General features: G+C 35.5%; 1 protein-coding gene across 9 annotated transcripts in view; it reads right to left on the minus strand.

Moving 5' to 3' along the window:
* The window catches only part of STK3 (serine/threonine kinase 3), a 303173-nt gene that overhangs the window by 192751 nt on the left and 89999 nt on the right, over positions 1-20423 (minus strand). For 7 of the 9 annotated variants that reach the window (XR_010317808.1, XM_010588425.3, XM_010588424.3 and 4 more), the window contains 2 exons: positions 13350-13514; positions 12525-12692 (listed from right to left, as the gene is read on the minus strand). Coding sequence is in view for 8 of the 9 variants with exons in the window: in XM_010588425.3 (XP_010586727.1) it covers positions 12525-12692; positions 13350-13514 (333 nt within the window). In the remaining variant the exon portion in view is untranslated. The remainder of the gene's footprint in view (positions 1-12524; positions 12693-13349; positions 13515-20423) is intronic. The other 2 variants (XM_023545906.2, XM_023545907.2) reach the window with 2 other exon arrangements.

The following is a 20423-nucleotide window of genomic DNA, read 5'->3' on the forward strand; positions in this document are numbered from 1 at the left end:
GACTGCTCACTGATACAAAATTAAAGATAGAATGTATAAATTGCAATGTAAATATCAGTTTCTTCAGGCTCAAAAATAATTTTCCTCTAAAAGAGTTTTAAAAATTCTATGTAGAAGTATTTGTAAAAAAGAAACAGAAAAAAGAAACTCATAGATAAATGATACACTATAATTTAAATGTTATCTTCAGAATGTTTATATTCTTAAGGTTTAATTTATGATAATTAATGGGTAATAATTTATTGGTATGAAAAATGAAAACCAAGGGCATTTTATACACTTTAGTATTAATGACTAGTAACAGCTTCTTTGCCTAAATTGTGCTCTTTTGTCTTAAAAGAAACCATTGGTTTTAAATTTTTATCATAAAAGAAGAACGTATTGAAATTTCCTCATTTAAGCAAATTGTAAAATACTTTAAGGCTCAAAAAACTTAAGGATATGGAGCGGTGATGAAGATCTAGAGCGAAATGCAAAAATATTATAAAACAATAGAATCCTAAGGTCCCTGCGTGGCGCAAACGGCTTGCACGTGGCTCGTTAACAAAAGGCTGCTGGTGTGAACCCACCCAACAGCACCATGGAAGAAACAGACCTGGTGATTTGCTTCTATAAAGATTGTTGTTGTATGTCTATGGAGCAGTTCTGCTCTGTAACACACAGGGTCTCCAAAACCACAAACCAACAACAAAACAATATAATCTCATGATTCCAATTTTCGTTAAAAGACAGTAGGTTCTCATGGACATGGTTAGGATGGGTATGCAAAGCAAACAGGAAGACCACATATCAAATTTTTAAAATTTTAAATCTCTAGGTAGTACCAGTTATTTTTCTGTTCTTCTTTACGCTTTCTTTCTTTGCATCTTCCTTCCTTTCTATAATGAACATGCATTCCATTTATAGTTGGGCTTCCTGGAAGGATTAAGATTTATATTTCACTCCACTTTCTGCCTTCCTCCTTATATTCTGACAGAGTGAAAAAGACCATCTTCCAAAGCTGTGCAGGGTGGCTTTTTTTGCATCATCAGTGTTCTCATGAACCTGATCCATCAACAAATTTTGCCAACTCCACTTTCAAAATATAACAGAAAACAACTCTTTCACACTATCTTCACTGCTACTATCATCTTTATCTAAGTCACCATCATCTCTTGCTGGATTACTGCAAAGGCCTCCTAATTAGTCTGTGATTCTACCTTTATCAATCTGCCTTAACAGGCTATTCTCCTATCACGCTCTATTCAAAAGTCCTAGGTGATGTCTCATCTCATTAAGAATAAAGGTCTAAGTCCTTACTGTGATGCATAGTGCTCTCTGATCTGGACCAGGGGTTGCCAAGCAGACTCCAAATTCAGGGTCTTTGAACTTGTAGCTGCCTCTACCCAGTAGAATCTACACCCAGATATCCTCATTTTTTTCAGGTTTTCATCCAAGCATCACCTCAGTGACACTTCTTTGGCCACACAAAACATCCAACACAAAATATTACTCATCCCACACCCTTGAAATTTCCTACCTCATTACCCTGCTTTATTTTTTCTACCATAAAAACAAACAAACAAACCCACTACCATCAAGTCAATTCTGACTCACAGTGACCCTACACGACAGGGTAGAACTGCCCTACAGGGTTTCCTAGGAGCAGCTGGTGGATTCTAACTGCTATTATCTAATATACAATAGTAGTATTTATTACTATCTAAGAGAACTTTTTTTTTTTAAGAGAACTAGATGTTATGTTTATTTCTCTTCTTTACTATCCTCTCTCCCTTGTTAGAACATAAGCTCAATAAGTAATTTTCTTCTTCTTCTTTTTTTAACTGCTGCATCCCTGGCACTTAGAAAGCTCCTTAGCACATAGTAGGTCTTCAGCAAATGCCTGCAGAATAAATCATTAAATGCATCTGAGTCCATAACCTTAAAGTCATAGCTTCCCAGTAACTGTAACAGTTGGCTCACCTAATGTCATGAAGTGAAGGCAATTCACTTATTCACATTCTGAAAACCAGAATGACTTTACAGAGGGCTAGACAGCTGAAGAACAGCTGTGGTAAATACTAATATAGTCATATTTTCTCAAGCCTAAAACACAGCATCTAGAATTTTACCTTCAAATTTTAGAAATAAAATTATGACTTGATTTGATATATCAAAATTAACTCAGATCATATTGCTATTATTGTTGATACCTAAAAGTAAGCAATACTTTCTAAAACCATACAGTTACTTTTCTAATTTTTCCACTAAAATATTCACTTCCAGTCTATCAGACTGGATATAAAACTTTCCTTATGTATAAACAAAACACAAGTTGAATATCATACTACTATGCACCTGAGTATCTGTTATCTAAAAGATTTTGGGATATTTTATAAACATCAATCAATGCTGTACAAAGTAAGCTAAGGAGCAAAAGGCAATTAGATACTGTGAAAAAATGGGGGCAATCAGAAGAAATACAGTCCATAGTGGCAATGACACAAGCTAAGCAGGAGGTATGGATAATCTGGGTAAGTGCCATGGAAAAATAAATATCATGATTGGACTTGAGGCAAATGGAAACAGTTCAAATTGGCTTCATACAGTACTTTGTGGAACATATGATGTCCATATGTCCATTCCCAACAAACTGAAACATGGAAAATAACAAAAGCCAATACTATGATGGCTATAAGGACACACCCAATGCCAGTCTCTACCACAGCACAGCAGCATAACTTACTACAGCTGCCAGGTAAGTTGGCTAAGAAGTCAGAAGCAATAGAAAAGAGAAGGGGAAAGCCCTCACTATAAAGTATTCTCTTACCCACAGGAGAAAAAGTTGGGATCTACACCCAAAAGTAGAATGTGGTCACAATAAAGGCTGAAAAAAATACAGCACGATTTTTCCCCCCAGTTTCTAAAAGTATAAAATAGAATTAAAGAGTATAGCATTTTATCTAAAACTACAAATGATTTAAGATCCAGATAACTAAATAAGAGTGGAATAGACTGGAGTAACTACCCTCACCTCTCCCAAATAAAAAAAAATTATAAACATGACCTTTCAAGTTTGAAATAACATTACAAAGAACAAACACAGATTAATGAAAAGATGTGACAGGAAACTATTATTTTTATGTTAGTGCTAACAACTCTACCAAATTTTCCTTCTATACTTTCTAAACCCCAAAGTGATTCATATCTTGGAGAAACAATCATAGTTAAAAGAAACAGTACAAATGTCATGAAGGGCCAATTATACAGCAAAGCCAAAACTATAATAAACCTATAAAAAGGAATATTACCATCTTAGAGCCTATCTGACCTTTTCAACCAATCAAAACCTGGTATTTCTAGCCAGGTGAACTGTATAAAAACAACCTCAGCTTTAATTCAGAAATATATTGGATGTCACTCACTGAAACTATATAGTAATAAAATCCAGAAGTTAAAAATGTACAACCATTTTATACTAAATAACAATGTCATTCCTGTTTGAACCTGACTTTCGCATTCGACCCCTAAACCCCCAAACTTGAAAGTAAGTACAATTCCTTGAGTAGCTGGAGTGTGGTTAAGGAAAGGAAGCTATGCTTGTTTGTATGGAATCTGCCATTTCCTCCCTGCCAAAACACTTGTTTAAAAAGTCGTGTAATATTTCTATTAAATTGTAAATGCAGCCGACAAGGAAATGGCCTACTGGCAGTGTATTACCTTTGTGGCAGTGCCAATGGGCCTACAGCAAAATAGTGCACATGATAATTTCAACATGCATTCCCAAGTAACAAAACTGTGCTTTACATAAATACCACAGAACCTGAGTAAGGTCCAGAAAAAGCAATGAAAATTTGCCCAAGCTTTCATGCTTGCCTATATCAATTGTATGTCATAACTAAACCAAAATAGAAAAGCATCTACATATGTCCAAGAAGCTTGTGAAGTTAGATCATATAACTATGGGAAAACGATTGCAACTTAAATCTGTGTATTTCTTGTTAACCACTGTAACAACTCACTAATAAAAATTAAGAAAAACTGTGGGTATCAAATGAACCAAAATGCACTAACTACATACAAGTCCTTAAAGACCATAATGCAACTTATTAACAGGAACATATGTTCAATGTAAGCCACAATTGTTATGTTAAATTACTCCTTCCTTTGATATCATCCATTTGATTACAGAATTTAAGAGATTCACAAGGCTTCCAATTAAAATGGTGACCTTCAGTTTATAAGGCACTTACTGCAATGCTTGTAAAGTCACTGCTGATCATTTATCTCTTGCCTTTCATTACTTAGCGTAAGTACATGTAATTATGCTACTTAAATGATCCCAGATGTAATGAAGATGATTCTAATCATGTACAAGTTATATTGAAAACTAAGTTAACATAATCAAATGTAATTAATCTGTAATTAATATGGCCCTCTAGCACAGCTCAAGAATTCTATTCTGCAGGAATTTAACCAAAATGCATACTTCTTTTTTAATCAGGTATGTTTTGTCTATCTTCATTTTTTAACTATGTTTGCCCATGCCTAATTTTAAAAGCCAAATTTACTAGAGACAGAATTTCATTTAAAAATGTTTTGCATTTTTAAATACTATACACTTGAATTTGCGGAATTAGCACCTGCCTTCAGCATACCTCTCAACCCACACACACACCTAGCTATTCATGTCTTCTAAAATAAATGCTAGCTTAGGTCTTCAGCCTAAACAGCTACTATGGCTAATTAAAAAAAAAAAAAAAAAAACTATGATCAGTATAGTAAATCTACACAATTGCTTTACACACCTAAATCTTCAACAACACTTAGCAATTATATCCTCATTAGTAAAGCTACTGAGCAGAGGCACTAATGGTGCTCACTAGTTTTCTTTCTGATCACCTTCAACAAGGGAACAGAATCTAAAGTACCAAAAAAAGGAAAAAAAAATATGAATTATATTAATTTAAAATTTAAACTTCAAGTAAATTGTGCAAACTACAAGTATGAAAAGCAAGCTATAAGCAATGATAGGCCTTTAAAGCTCATTAGCATTTTAGTTACTTTCATTTTTGGTTCATTTCACTGAATCTTACTCTAAGTTGTAAGTACAGCACTTATTATTGTAAGAAGAAGAATCTGAGCTTGCCAGATTTCAATATTAATGCCAGAGAAGTATATTTGAGGCAGAAAAGGGAATCGAGCACATATTCAACAAAAATATTTATTGGATGCTTTTATGTATAAGATACTCTGTTAGGTTCAGTTAAACACACAAAGATGAAACACACTTGCATTTAAAGCTTAGATCTAGTAGGCGAAATAAGAAAACTACATAATAACTATGGTATTAGACAGTAAAAAACTGCCTAAGAAAGTCACAGATCAGGTGATATGAGACTTCAGAAAAGAAATATTTCTAGTCAGTGGAATGCAGAACTTCTGGCAGATACCAGACTTACCTAAAATTAATCTTGCCAAAAGTAAAAAAAGTATGAGGTGTGGGGAAGATTATAGACGCCATATACAAATATATTTACTGGTTCTAGAAGAGTCAAAAAAAAAAAAAAATAGCCTAAATATATGATACAACAAGCAACCCTCAAGTTGCAGTTGTGGATCTTTTTGAGTCAAGGAGCCCTTGTCTTCATTTGATGAAAACTATGGACTTTCACCAGAAAATGCGTATCTGTTCAAACACCCAATATGTAAGTGAAATTTCATGAGCCCATTGACTCCCTGAATTCTCTGTCCCCACTGCCACCACCACCAAAAAAGTTCATTCTCCCTTTTGTGAATCATTGGTTTCCATCACTGGGCCAGTATATAGGTGAACACACAAAATGAAGTAGAAAATATCTGTTTATCACAGCCTGATCTGGGGTTAGAAAAGACGAAATCCATATGTATTCTGTATTCATGGGCTCAGGTGTTTCCTTTATTCCTCTTTCTTTTTTCTTCCATATTGTTTCCAGTACAGGCTGTGGAAGTCATCGCAGCTTAAAGCTTTCAACAACCTCCTCTGCTTGCAATACCGACACTAAGCAGTTTGAGGCACAGAAGTGGTGACTCCTTTGAGCATTGGATCCAATACCTCCAACCCTACTGGATGCTCTAAAACAGTCAGGTGGTGATAAAGCAACTGCCTGGTACTTCCCATAACCAGAAGTTCCTCAAATAACAATGGTGAGTATTATTAAAAAGGCAATCTCTACAAGAACTTGAATGAATTTATAGTTTCAGCGTGTGATTTGAAAAGTAACTTAATAATGCCACACAGAATTTCTATAGTGTTCAATATTTTACATGCACTGTTCACATACATTATCTCATCTGATCTTCATAACTCTCTGAATGGGCAGAGGGAGGTCTATTACGACTAATTCATGGAAAACAAAATTGATTCAGGGCACACAAGTCTCAAACACCAGATCACAACATACTTTGTACAGTGGCAACAATAAAAGCATTCCAGCACTGGAAGAACTCAGTCTTTGAAAGCCAAGTTCAATGATTCTTGCTCTACAAACTACAAGTTACAAACTATTACTGGGTCATGAAATCAATTTAAAATATTTGGACCACACTTTTTTTTTTTTTTAAATGAAAGGAAGAAATACAATAGAACAGAATAATAAAATATAATACTGTAATAGAATAAAAATCAGAGTGAATCACAAATAGTAAGTGTTATAGATTGAATTATGCCCCCCAAAAATGTGTGGTGTAAATCCTAACCTGTATGCTTGCAGTTATAATCATATTTGGGAATGAGCTGTCGTCATTATGTTAATGAGGCAGAATTAGTGTAGGGTGTACCTTAAGTCAACCTCTTTTGAAATATAAGAGATTAAACAAGTGAGCAGAGCAGAAATCGGAGAAGAGATGCCAAGACACATGGAGGAGAGATGCCAAGACACATGGAGATCTCCAAGGAACCAGGAAACAAGCTAAAGAGACAAGGACCTTGCCCCCAGAGCCAATAAAGAGACAAAGCCTTCCCCTAGAACCAGCGTCCTGAATTCAGACTTCTAGCTTTCTAAACTGTGAGAAAAGAAATTTCTGTTTGTTAAAACCACCCACTCGTGGTATTTTTGTTATAGCAGCACTAGATAACTAACATAGTAAGGATAAGTACTGTCTCATGCATATTTTGTTTCAATTATGTGTGTGTGCATAAAGGGTCATGGAGTGAAATATATTTCATACTATGGATCACAGTCAAAAAAATCTAAAAAACACCTCAACTCAATCATTAATAAATCAATTTATATTGTTTTTTTAAATTCTCCCACACAAATATGGCATTTGTCAATATCTCACATTAAAATCTTAAAAGGATGGACTTCAGTATAAATATTTGTCAATAATTCTTACTTTATATGACATTTACTGGAAACATGTCTCCAAAACTATAATTCATATTCATATAATTCATATGTCAGTAGGAAAATGATGATTGCTTCTTCAATAGTTATCAAACAAATCATGTCTACAGAGCACTTGGCAATACCAACAGCAAGGCCTGAATATAAATTAAGAGTGGAAATTCACCTTCCCCATGTGAGCCTCAGGGGTGACCTCAGAGGGCTCAACCAAAAGAAGCTGAAATATGTTTATTCTGTTCCCCATTTCTTCCTCTCTTCAGGAATAATAACTCTGACTGTAAAATGTTGAAACCGTCCCTGTAATAAACCTTAATCCCCATTTTAAGGGCTGGAATGCCTTGTACCTCCATGTGTACTAGGACCACATGGCAGAAGAACTCCAGATCACAACTTTCAAAGCAGTGAAAAACCATACATCCAGGAAGTAGTACTCAAATTCTCCAATGATCCAATTTGCCCCACTCCTCTGCATCCTTGGCTATCTCTGATCTGGAACCATGGTTAATGGAATCAAGGTATTACCTAAAATCATCAAGCATAAAATGCAGGGAACAGACAGGGAAAGAAAAGAAACTCACAAGGAAATGAAGCCAGAGGTAGATGTGTGTGTGCGTGCGTGTGTGTGAGTGAGTGCGCGTGCACGTGCACACGCACACACATACTGTTGAGGAAACAAAGTCAGCAGTGGAAAGAAGAAAACTTAAAACACTGATTTTCAACTATCGCAACATGACGTTTAGTTCAAAAGAGAAAAGCAAGTGCTATACGTAATGACAAAATAACCAAATTCTTTTCTATAGCCATGTGTTGCTACATAATTTATAACAGACATATATACATACAGCTGAATAGAGGTTCTTACAGTGTATAGTCCTATATTCTAAACAACTGAACATATGCCCTTTCCTCCCCCACCCCCCAAAAAGGGAAAGATATGTAATTCTAACATTAAAATTTTGTGGCAAGCGGTTTCACTGGAATACAACAAACACTAACTCATAGCTACAGGCAACAAAACAGTCAGCAATAAAAATGATGCCAGTTATCCTTGCACTAGAAGTTTCAAGAGAATAGGAACATGTCTACCCTGCTTACCACTAGGGCTCAAAGCCTGACTGGGACATGGTAAAAAAATAAATAAATAAAGGAAATGGGAAAGAAAGTAAAAGAATATGGGAAGACCATTCCAGGTACTTGTCTTCAGAAATAAAACATCATACATAGATGACATTTAGTTTCTCTGATACAAAATAACCAATGTAGGACAGCAGATATACTTTCCAATTGGTCTCAACGTCAACTGCTCTGCCTTTACCTCAGGATATACATTTCTTCCATTTTAAAATTAACATTAAATAAAAAATATTTTAATATTCATGATTTAGTATTTCTGATAACATGGGTATGTCCCACCATAAGAATACACCGTAAGAACACACATTTGCACAGCAGGTAAGTTCTAAGAGTGTCTCATTGCTAAAGGATTCATTAAAAATTTTGTTTTCAAAAATCATATCTAGAGAACTTAAATCACTGATTTACAACTATTAAATACTAATACAACTTCTTCAGAACACATCTATTGCATAAAGCTAAATATATGTATATGTGATTAAATGCAAAGAAACAAATCTTTTACATCAAGACTAGCAAGTCATTTGCGTATAAACAGAGAACACAAACCATTCTGACTCAAAGACCTCTTAATGAACTGAATTACAAGGGAAGAAATAGAAAGGGCCTCAGATTGAGCATTTTATTTCCACGGAATATAACAATGAATGTTTATTACCTTTTTTAAATAAAATCTAGAAATACAGTATGTATTTTAGGAAGTTTATGTCAACTGTGACATAAGGTGACAATTGGAAGCACTTAAGTGGCAATTTTCTAGAAATTCACTTACATAAAACATGACAATCTCTGCTCAAGAATAAATTATGAGGTATTTTAGACAGAAAAAAAAGGTGCTTCTCTCTCATCACCTATTTATGAATAGAGTATCCCTGTAGATATTTTCAAATATGAAAAAGTTATAATTATTTTACTCTCTATCACAGTGAAGATTGGATTGCAAGTTTCTTTCAAAAAGAGAGTCATATCAAAACTAAGAAGAAATTCAGTTTATCCCTTGACATCAAATAAAGCCAATATATAATTGCTCCTTTTATTAGAAAATTCTTCCTTGAATATCTGTATCTATATTTTAAATAGCTGTTTTTTCTTATTCTAGCCTCAAGAAAGATCAGAAAAAGTATCACTCTGATAAACCAAAGTATATAAAACAAATGACATTAACACCTTCAAATGACCCCATCTCAACTAACTCCAAGTATTCAATTAATATAATCACTTCCATTTTCTAATTTAGTGCCATCTTTAAGTTCTTCATGTCCCTCAGACTACGACAATCAAATATATATTCTACAGAAAGCTTAACCAGTGAAAAGCAAGCATTAATTTGTGGCTTATTTATGCAGGAGCAACTTTTTTCTACATCACCCAGGACTGATTTATCTCTTCTTAAAAAAAAAAAAAAAGACTTTTCTTTTTTGCTCCTAACTCTTGCTGGCCTAAGCAAGCAGAGCTGGAGTCTGGGAATGCTAAAAGGATGGTATCTCTCAGAAAATGACCTAGGAGACCAATTCCCAGTCTAGTCAGCCTAGGAATCAGCACCTCTGCTCTGGGGCTACTCCCATTATAGGCACCTAGTGGGCAAAAATGCGGACAGGGCCAGGACCCTGTGAAAATGGCCAAAGGGAACTTCAGAAGGAAGAATAGAATCCTTACTCCATAAGGAAATATCAACAGTGGTGGGCACCCCCTGGGGACAAGGAGGCTGGGGAGGTTTGCCCTCCACATGTTAACTGTGTCTCCCGTTCTAGATAGTCATTTATACAGTTTTGCCACTTAAAAGTTGTGTGATCTTAACAAATCACATAATCTCACTAAATACCCATTTTGTTACCTTTAAAACAGAGATTAAAATATTTATCTCACAAAGTTGTTAAAAGTAAAAAAAAATTTTTTAATTAAAAAAAGATAACTTCAATATTTCACTCACTGATCACAGCTTCTTATCCTACCAGCTTTCTCATACCATAACTACTGCTCAAGTCTGATATAACCACAGCTTCTGTCAGTTATTCTTTCAAGTAAAACTTGATGTTCCTTGAAAAAGAGCAGCTATTTTATTTGTTATGCAAAAATGGAGAATGATCACATCAGATCACAAAATAGAAGATAACATAATTGCCATTACATAATTGCCAAATTATATCACTACATACTGCCAAACAACTGAGAATAATGACCCAGCCAAGTTGACACATAATCTTGAACATGAAAGCCAGCATTATTCTCACCTTGTACCTTTTTTTTTTTTTTAAGGTGTTCATCACTGCCACCCCACATCGTTAATATCCAAAACAGTCAGAGAGTAGATTTTTTACTATTACCATAAATGTGAAAAGTTGGAAAATGAAACAGTCAATAAATTAGGAGAAGGTGTATATTTTTACTATTTCATATGTGTTAACTCAAACTCTCAAGTGAGATTTTGAGATCCTTGAAGTTGAGGGCTCTTTTTAATAATTCTCTGCTATCTGTTAAAGAGACTAGCACAGGGTTAAATTTAATATATTAAATTATTTGGTTGAAAAAATAAGATTTACATAAAGAGGAAGCAAAACTTAAATAATGTAAGATCAGAGTTAAATATGCCCTGGATAATTTAGTTAAGCTCACTAACTCAAACACAAATACAACTAGTTTGAGGGACATCCTAACAAAAAGTACTACAGATAACTAATAGTCAAAGGAGAAATGAGAATTTGTGCTAATTGTATGCTGACTGTGTTTTCATGTTATTTTCAAATAAATAGCAATTTATATATTTTTTTCACTTTAGCAAGAATTTATATGGACAAGGAATATGATATATATTGTATAAAACTGAATTTATCAAAAAATCTCTTTCAAATTTCTCAGTAAGACAGATTTTTAAATACTTTGAATATAGCACCAAAACCCACTGCCGTCGAGTCAACTCCGACTCATGGCAACTCTACAGGACAGAGCAGGGCTGCCCCATACAGTTTTCAAGGAGCGCCTGGCGGATTCAAACTGTCAACCTCTTGGTTAGCAGCCACAGCACTGAACCACTATGCTACCAGGGTTTCCACAATATAGCACACTGTTGTCAATATTATTGAAATTCAACCCAAAATAGCACTGTGATATCAGATATAATTCCAATTTATTCCTCTTTGGATAATCTAAAATATTGCATTCCTTCTTCTTCTTCCCATTGAATTATTTCACACATTTCTCTAGTTGCCCTGCCACCATCTTGTCTTCTGGGCACACACATAGATCTGCTTCTCCCTTTGTTGCTGTCTTTTCTTCTCGAGGTGACTATTGCCACTAGAGGGCAATACGTTTACAAAGATAAATGTACTTACCTATTATCAACTGAGATTCACATACTAGGTAAACCTAAAAATTGTATCATCACAAACCCTAAAACATAAGCAATTCTATATGAATATGAAACATATATACTTCAAACTCAAAAATTATCCTAGAAAAGGAGTTTATATAAATGTATACCAATATTCAAAAAAAAAAAATAATTCCATTATCTTGATAAGCACTAACTAAAGAAATAAGCCCAATTACCTTACAGGTAAGCAGCAACATTAGAAATCAGGATTTTTTAATATCAGCCACAGCCAAGAAAAGATAAAAGGGGCAAACAAAAACACGAAAAGGTAGAATGCACAGGGTGGGTAGAAAAGTGAGAACTGATTCCCTTCAACTTCTCTAGTGCCACATTGAGAAAAAAAGGGACTGAAGAACACAGAGGATTTACCAACCCTTTCCTCTACTGAAAAGCAAGGAAAAACATTTACAGGTGTATGTTTTGGGAGAAGAACAATGACTATAAAAAGAAATATAACCTTCACTTCTTTTCTCACAATTAAGCATATGAAAAGAAGAGAAGTTAATTGTTATTGATCTTTGACACAATTTTTTTACTTTTTGCAAAGAATCTAAATTCAAATGAATTTATTCAACTTACTTTATATTGGTTACCCTACATTATAAAATTCTAACACTTATAACATCATTTTTAACAAACTATGATTTTCTTACCCTCATTGGGTGTATATCAGCATAAGGAGGTTTTCCTTCAGCCATTTCTATAGAAGTGATACCAAGAGACCAGATATCTGCCACACAGTTATAGCCTATTTCTTGTATTACCTCAGGAGCCATCCAAAATGGAGTTCCTATCACAGTATTGCGTTTTGCCATTGTATCCTGCAATAGCATTACACAGACATGATTATTACAAAGACACTAAGTCTGCATGCCAAAATATTCTTCAGAACACATGTTAAACCCTCAAATACCACAGATTATATCTGAAATTAATGATTTTCCTAAAATTTCAACTAGTTTAAAAAAAAAAAAAAAAAAAAACCCTGAGGCTGTCGAGTCAATTCCAACTCACAGTGGCCCTACAGAACAGAGTAAAACTGCCCTGCAGGGTTTCCAAGGAGCACCTGGTAGATTTGAACTTCCAACCTTTTGGTTAGCAGTCGTAGCACTTAAGCACTACGCCACCAGGGTTTCCTTCAACTAGTTATGACGTGGCATACTTAGGAATTTTAAATTCTGAAATAACCGAGTCTACAACTAACTTATCTCCACAACCTTCACTAAAGTCATCAAAGATAGTACTGTAACCATAACAGCTATAGAAAGTAACCAATGAAGTTTCCGTTTTAAAAGATTTAAGCATATGAATGAATGTCTAAGTTAAAAATAATTAATAAATAATACTCAAATTATGGCTGTTTCTCCACAAGAACAAAGACGTTATCCATTTCTTTCCCAAAAAAGGTTATCAAAGTTTAGTTATAATAAAACCTGGGCAAATAAGTCAAAAAGTGTTTGCACAATTATTATACTTACTGTTAACTGACCAGCCACTCCAAAATCTGCCAATTTTGCATGTCCTTCCGTGTTGAGGAGAATATTTCCAGCTTTTATATCTCTGTGTATTTTCCTCATAAAGTGCAAATATTCTAGTCCTTTCAGTGTAGATTTAAGAATTGTTGCAATTTCATCTTCTGTTAACTGTAAAGTAATATTTAAAAACCAAGATTGTGATGCCATGTTAGATAAACTCTTACAAAAGAACACTGGTAACAAGTACTTTTTCTAATGACCATTAAACCTCTAAGAAAATGCTAAAGGGTAAATAACCAAGGATCTCTCCCCCCAACTCAAATATTTTTGGACACTTTTATTACACGTTTTACTAATGAAAATATAATTAGATTTCTCCTTTTTCTAAATTACCAATGTTTAAATAATGAGCAAATGGCATGAATAGTTATTTCTCCTAAAAATATACCTAAACGGCCAATAAGAACATGAAAGATGCTCAGTATGTCATTACCAAAAACCAAAATCATCAAGTCGCTTCTGATTCATTCATAAGTCATTGGGAAAATGCAAATAAAATACGACTTCATGCTCACTAAGATGGTTAGTATCCCCCCTCCTCAAAATGGAAAAATAACAAGTGCTGCAGAAGATACAGAGAAACTGGAACCCTCATCCCCTGTTTGTGGGAATGTAAAACGGTACAGCCACTGTGGTAGTTCCTCAAAAAGTTTGAATTATCATATTACCTAGCAATTCTATTTCCAGGTATATATCCAAAAGAATTGAAAGCAGGGACACAAACAGATACTTGTACACCAATGTATCTAGACTTCAGTTTTTACATTCTTAACATCCCACTATTTATAACCAATAAGTCTAACAAATCCTCCAGTAACTCTCTACTCATTTACTCTGTATTTCAGAGCTTTACTAGAGAAGTTCAGAATTAAATAGAGGCACTATATTTCAGGGTCTCAGGCTGATCCCAAATGCCACTTACTCATTCAATAAATACTTATCATGCACCAACTATGTGCTGGGGATACAGCAGTGAGCAACACAGGCAGTGTCCTTGCTTTCGTGGACCTTAAATTCTACAGAGGAAGAGATAATTTTATGATAATTTGACAAAACTAAAGAACAAACTGTTAAGGATTGAATCGTGTGCCCCAAAAATGTGTCAACGTGGCTAGGTCATGATTCCCAGTATTGTATGATTGTCCATCACTTTGTCATCTGACATGATTTTCCTATGTGTTGTAAATCCTACCTCCATGATGTTAATGAGGTGGGATTAGTGGCAGTTAATGAGGCAGGACTCCATCTACGAAATCAGATTATATCTTAAACCAACCCCTTAGAAGTATAAGAGAAGTAAGCAGAGAGGCATGGGGACTTCATACCACCAAGAAAGAAGAGCTGGAAGAAGAGCGTGTCCTTTGGACCGGGGCTTCCTGTGCTGAGAAGCTCCTAGCAGGAAGATGGATGACAAGGACCTTCCCCCAGAACCCATAGAGAAAGGGAGCCTTCCCCTGGAGGTGGCACCCTGAATACAGACTTCTAGCGTCCTAGGATGTGAGAATTAATTTCTCTTTGTTAAAGCCATACACTTGTGGTGTTTCTGTTATAGCAGCACTAGGCGACTAAGACACAAGCTTTACCACATTTGAGCCAGATGAACAGGCTAAAGTTTAGTAAGACAGGAGACTAGCTCTACATGAAGTCCAAATAACAAGGAAGTGACAGTCATGTAAGGCTTTACAGGTAAGAAGTATGGATTATTTGAAGACTCTGGTACTTCAAGGAACTTGCTCTCTACCTTGGACCAAATGGCCTTACTTGACAGTGCACAGAAAGCAAGCACTATGCTCTAAGGCTAAGCTATCCAGTACAGTGGCCACTTACTGCATATGGCTGTTAAGCACTTGAAACATGGCTAGCCCAAACTGACATATGCTATAAATGTAAAATACACTCCAAAGTTCAAGACTTAGAACCAAAAACAAAAATAATAAAAAACATCTCATTAATAAGTTTTATATTGGTTACATGTTGAAATATCATTTTTTATATACTGGGTTACATGTATTATTAAAATTAACTTCACCTTTTTTTTAATATACTTTTTAAATGTGGCTACTAGAAAACTGAAAATCACATACGTAGCTCATAATATATTTCTGTTGGATAGTGCTGGCTGCACTAGGAGCCCTGGCAGAGCTGCTAACTGAAAGTCGGTGGTTCGAACTCACCAGCTGCTCTGCAGGAGAAGACCTGATGATGTGCACCCTTAAAGATAACAGAGACCCTATCAGTCAGTTCTACTCTGTCCTATAAGATCTCTATGAGTCAGAATCAACTGGCCTAAAACAAAACAACAACAGTGCTACACTAAGAAAGGGCCTGCAAGAGTAGGAATATTTGTTTTGTTCACTGGCACATCCCTGGCATATAGTTAGCACTTACTTTGATTTCAAGGGGTTTCTCTTACCCACAAGCCCAAAATTAACAATAAAAGCCTGACGAAAAAAAAAAAACTCCATAAAACTATTACCTTGTTTTTTTTCCACCAGGAACTGCTAAACTACTTTGCAGAATTTTTTCCCAGCCGAAAGGAGTATTAATAATAAGAAAAATGAGGCTTAGTTTAACACAATGATTAAATCTTTGTAAATCTCTCTGTAACAAAGACACTTGTTAATCATAAACTCAGAGTTTATCTAATGCAAAAAAAAAGGGTAACTTCAGATAATATTCTTTGCTTCCTGAGAGATGAGGTACCTTTTATCACTTCAAAAACCCCCAGAGTACACGTAAAGATTTGTACAAATGATGGGTTCTCCGCCCCCACCCCCAGGCCAGAGACTACCTAGTAACCTATGTCAGCTGAGCTCAGTAAGGTGGGGGAGAGAATTCAATCACATTAAGGTTAGCCAATGGTTGATTTTCTATTTTTCTCCTTCCTCTTCTCTTCTAAGCTTCACTGTAACTAGCCTATGTTGAGCTATTTGTTTGTTTTGAATCAGAATTGTCTCCCTATACGCATACAGAATAAATAAATAAGCCCTATGTTTTCATTTCTTTGTGTTTTGATTATTTTTTAACAGCACTCGATAATTAATAAATGGGTACAGACTTGCAGAAATGAAAAGAAAGGAGATATATTTGCTGTTCCCAATCTTTCTAAATTAGTAGATTGCAGCCAAGGTGGAAGAGAGAGAGATAGTTGTTGTTTAGGGCCACCACACTACACTACTGCCGTGGTGGCACTGTCAGATATACCTGGGTTGTCTCCTCTCTATCCTCCTACTCCTTACATAAAAATAAAGAACTTGTGGTATTACAAAAGCAGCACCATTCCATAAAATTCTGTCATGTTTAATTAGCTCAATGCTGACCTTTTAAATTACCTAGACTTCAGTTTTTGCATTCTTAACATCCCACTATTTACAACCAGTAAGTCACTAATCCTCCATTAACTCTCTGATTTATTGTCTCTACTCCTACTCTATATTTCAGAGCTTTTTTTTTGGGTTTACTAAAGAAGTTCAGAATTAAATAGATGCACTATATTTCAGGGTCTCAGGCTCTGTCTGATTTCAACACTGTAAAGCATGTGCCACTGGACAAGTCTACAGGGATACTGAAATGACACTGATTTGTGTACTGCCTGGCTTTGCTAGATGGTTTCAAAGGTTTATTCCAAGTTTATGATTGGTTAAGACCTTGGCTGCTAACCAAAAGGTCAGCAGTTCGAATCCACCAGCTGCTCCTTGGAAACCCTATGGCGCAGTTCTACTCTGTCCTATAGGGTTGCTATGAGTCGAGCAGTGGGTTTGGTTTTATAATACATTAGCAAAAGATTGTCATGTGAAAATAGCCTTTACTTAGCAACTAAATAAATTCAAAGTAATTTGGGCACCCATCTATTAATTCATTCAACTTGACTAACTAGCTCTACTGTACAGATTCTGTGCAAGGTGCTGGGTGTACAGTGGTGAGGGAACTGACAGCTCCCTCCCCCCACCCCCCAAAAAACAAATCCGTTGCCATGGAGTCGATTCCAACTCTTAGCAATCCTATAGGACAGAGGAGAACCGGCCTACAGAGTTTCCAAAGAGCAGCTGGTGGATTCGAATTGAACGACCTTTTGGTTAGCAGCAGAGCTCTTTACCACTGTGCCACCAGGGCTCCATCTGATAGCCCAGGTCCTCACAAAGCTTATACAAGAAGAATACCTCAAGTGATAGCTTGTGTTTGTCCCCGAACCCTAAAGCTGGAGAGGGCAAGTATGAAGCGAATGTGTAAAGTTTATAAAGCCCTTCTTTCATCATGTTTCTCCCTTTGATAGTAAACTCCTACCCCTACCTCAAGGGGCCAATGCCTTCTTATTCACTTTATATTGTCCCCTAATCAAAAAAGTCAGCCCAACTTTACCAAGGCAAAGTCACAGAAGCGTCAAAAACACATCCAAGCTCCCTGAGGGACTGAGTTACTGGGCTGAAGGCTGGGGACCATGGTCTCGGGGACATCTAGCTCAACTGGCATAATATAGTTTATAAAGAAAATGTTCTACATCCAGCTGCAGCAAGTAGCATCTGCAGTCTTAAAAGCCTGCGAGCGACCATCTAAGACACATCTACTGGTCCCACCCTGGTTTGGGCAAAAGAGAATGAAGAAAACCAAAGACACAAGGAAAAGATTAGTCTAAAGGACTAATGGATCACAACTACCACAGCTTCCACCACCTGAGCTCAGAACAACTAGATGATTCCTGGCTACCACAACCGACTTCTCTGACAGGGATCACAATAAAGGGTCCCAGACAGAGCGGAAGAAAAATGTAGAACAAAATTCAACTTCACAAAAAGAAGACCAGATTTGCTGGTCTGACAGAGACTGGAAAAACTCCAAGACCATGGCCCCCAGACACCATTTTAACTCAGTACTGAAGTTACTCCTGAGGTTTACCCTTTAGCCAAAGATTGTACAGGTCTACGGGGCAAACAATAACACACATGAGGACTATGCTTTGTAGTTCAGTCATGTATAGAGGACTAAATGGGCACACCAGCCCGAAAACAAGGATGAGAAGACAGGAAGGGACACGAAAACTGGACGAATGGAAACAGGGAACCCAGAGTAGAGAATTGGAAAGTGTTGACACACTTGTGGGCTTGGCAAACAATGTCACAAAACAACTTGTGTATTGTTTAATGAGAAACGAGTTTGCCCTGTAAACTTTCACCAAAAACACAATTAAAAAAAAAAAAGCTGTCATTAAAAAATACATATATATTTATATACAATATACAATTTTTCTTACCAGAACATGGATAGATCTTAATCAGAAATTAATGTAGTACAGTATTATTTTAACAACCCATCTGTACATTGACGCCTAAATGCATTTATCTGCATTTTAAGCCTTTTAACTTCAATTATGATGAAGTCAAGAATACTGCTCCTGGATCTAGGCAATTCCAAAAATCAGCCAATGAAAACCCTAGCAGTCGCAATGGTCTGATCCCACTGGGCACACAGTCATCATGAGCCAGGGGCAGACTCAACAGCAACTGACAACAACAACAATTAGTTTTGTCTACATAAAAATCACAGACTTAGAAAACTTACAAAAATATTTATATCAAATACAGTACAGTATTTATTGTATAAAAGTATTTACAACACAAAGAGCTCACATAAATCCTTCAGGAAAACAGTAAAACCTCAACAAAAAAATACACCATAAAACTGAAAATAGAGCTGGGTTACCAAATGTGGAAAATGTTAAACTGTATTAATTATCAAAGAAAAGCTAATTAAAACAATGAGGTACCAATGATAAAAATATCCCATATGGGTCACACTGTTTGCTCAGGATGACAGCACGAGTGTGGCAGACAAGAACAATGTAAGCCAAGTGTAAAAGTGATCTAAGAATACACAAGTATTTTCCAAAAAGTCCTAGGTAACAGTCACCCATGAAGAAAACATTTATCCAGCACCTGCTCTATGTCAAATAAGAGAATTTCTAACCTAACGTAATGGGGTTCTAATCTAGCATGAAAGACAGACTTACAAACGATTGTAAAAAGCACTTTCACGTGAAATGAAAACACAAGGAACAGCAATTAATTAGGAAAGGAAAAGAGGAAACAGCATCAAAATTAGGCTTTGAATAAGAAAAACAGCTGATCAGTCAGAGAAGGGAAAGATTATCAATCAAGTAACTCATATAATTAACTGAAGAATATAAATGTAATAGTTCTAAAATGGAACTGGGAAACCAAGTAAGGTCCAATTCCCCTTTTTCCATCAGAATGAGGGAAGTGCTAAAAAGTGATGGGCCAATTTCAGCTCTGTAGCAAAATGCAGATAAATATTAGCAAATTTGGAGGAATAAATATTCACCTGGTCTCTTAAATATCAATGGTATCAAATGAACATTGGACAAGAGCATACATCTATATCTAGATTTCAGTAACTACACATATTACAGAGAGGAAAGAGTGGACGGAATTAGGAGCTGTATATTTACTTAGTGGACACTATAGCAGGCTCTGATCTAGATGTTTAAAAAAAAAAAATTTTTTTTTTTTACACCATGTTTATTCCAAGTCCTTTAGACACATTTTGACATTTTATTATTAAAAAATTTTTAAAACCCATTTTCCTAGATTGATGGAGTTTTGTTTTCAAATAATCCTTTAACATTTTAACAAATTGAGTTTACATATAAATATATCTAATTACCAAAAGCAGCTAGATCTTTATTTGGCAACAGCACCACTTCCTTCCATTACTATGTAAAATGTAAAGTAATTTTATAATTAAGACTTTTCAACAGTTCAGATAAGCTCTTACCCCAACTCTTTCAAAATAAAAAAAAAAAATTTTTTTTTTTTTTTCAAAATAGTTCAGCTTATATTGGAAATGGGGGAAAAAATACAGAAGAGAGAATTTGCTTCATACAGAAGGAAGCAATGTAAGACTTAAGTTCTAAGATGACAAACTCTTAGATCCATTCTCAAACTACAAGCCAACATTTCTTTAGTGGTATTTGTCAAGAATCCCTTCAAATGAAAATTTTTA

Source organism: Loxodonta africana, chromosome 14, assembly GCF_030014295.1.
Source record: "Loxodonta africana isolate mLoxAfr1 chromosome 14, mLoxAfr1.hap2, whole genome shotgun sequence".
Classification (NCBI taxonomy): Eukaryota; Metazoa; Chordata; class Mammalia; order Proboscidea; family Elephantidae; genus Loxodonta; species Loxodonta africana.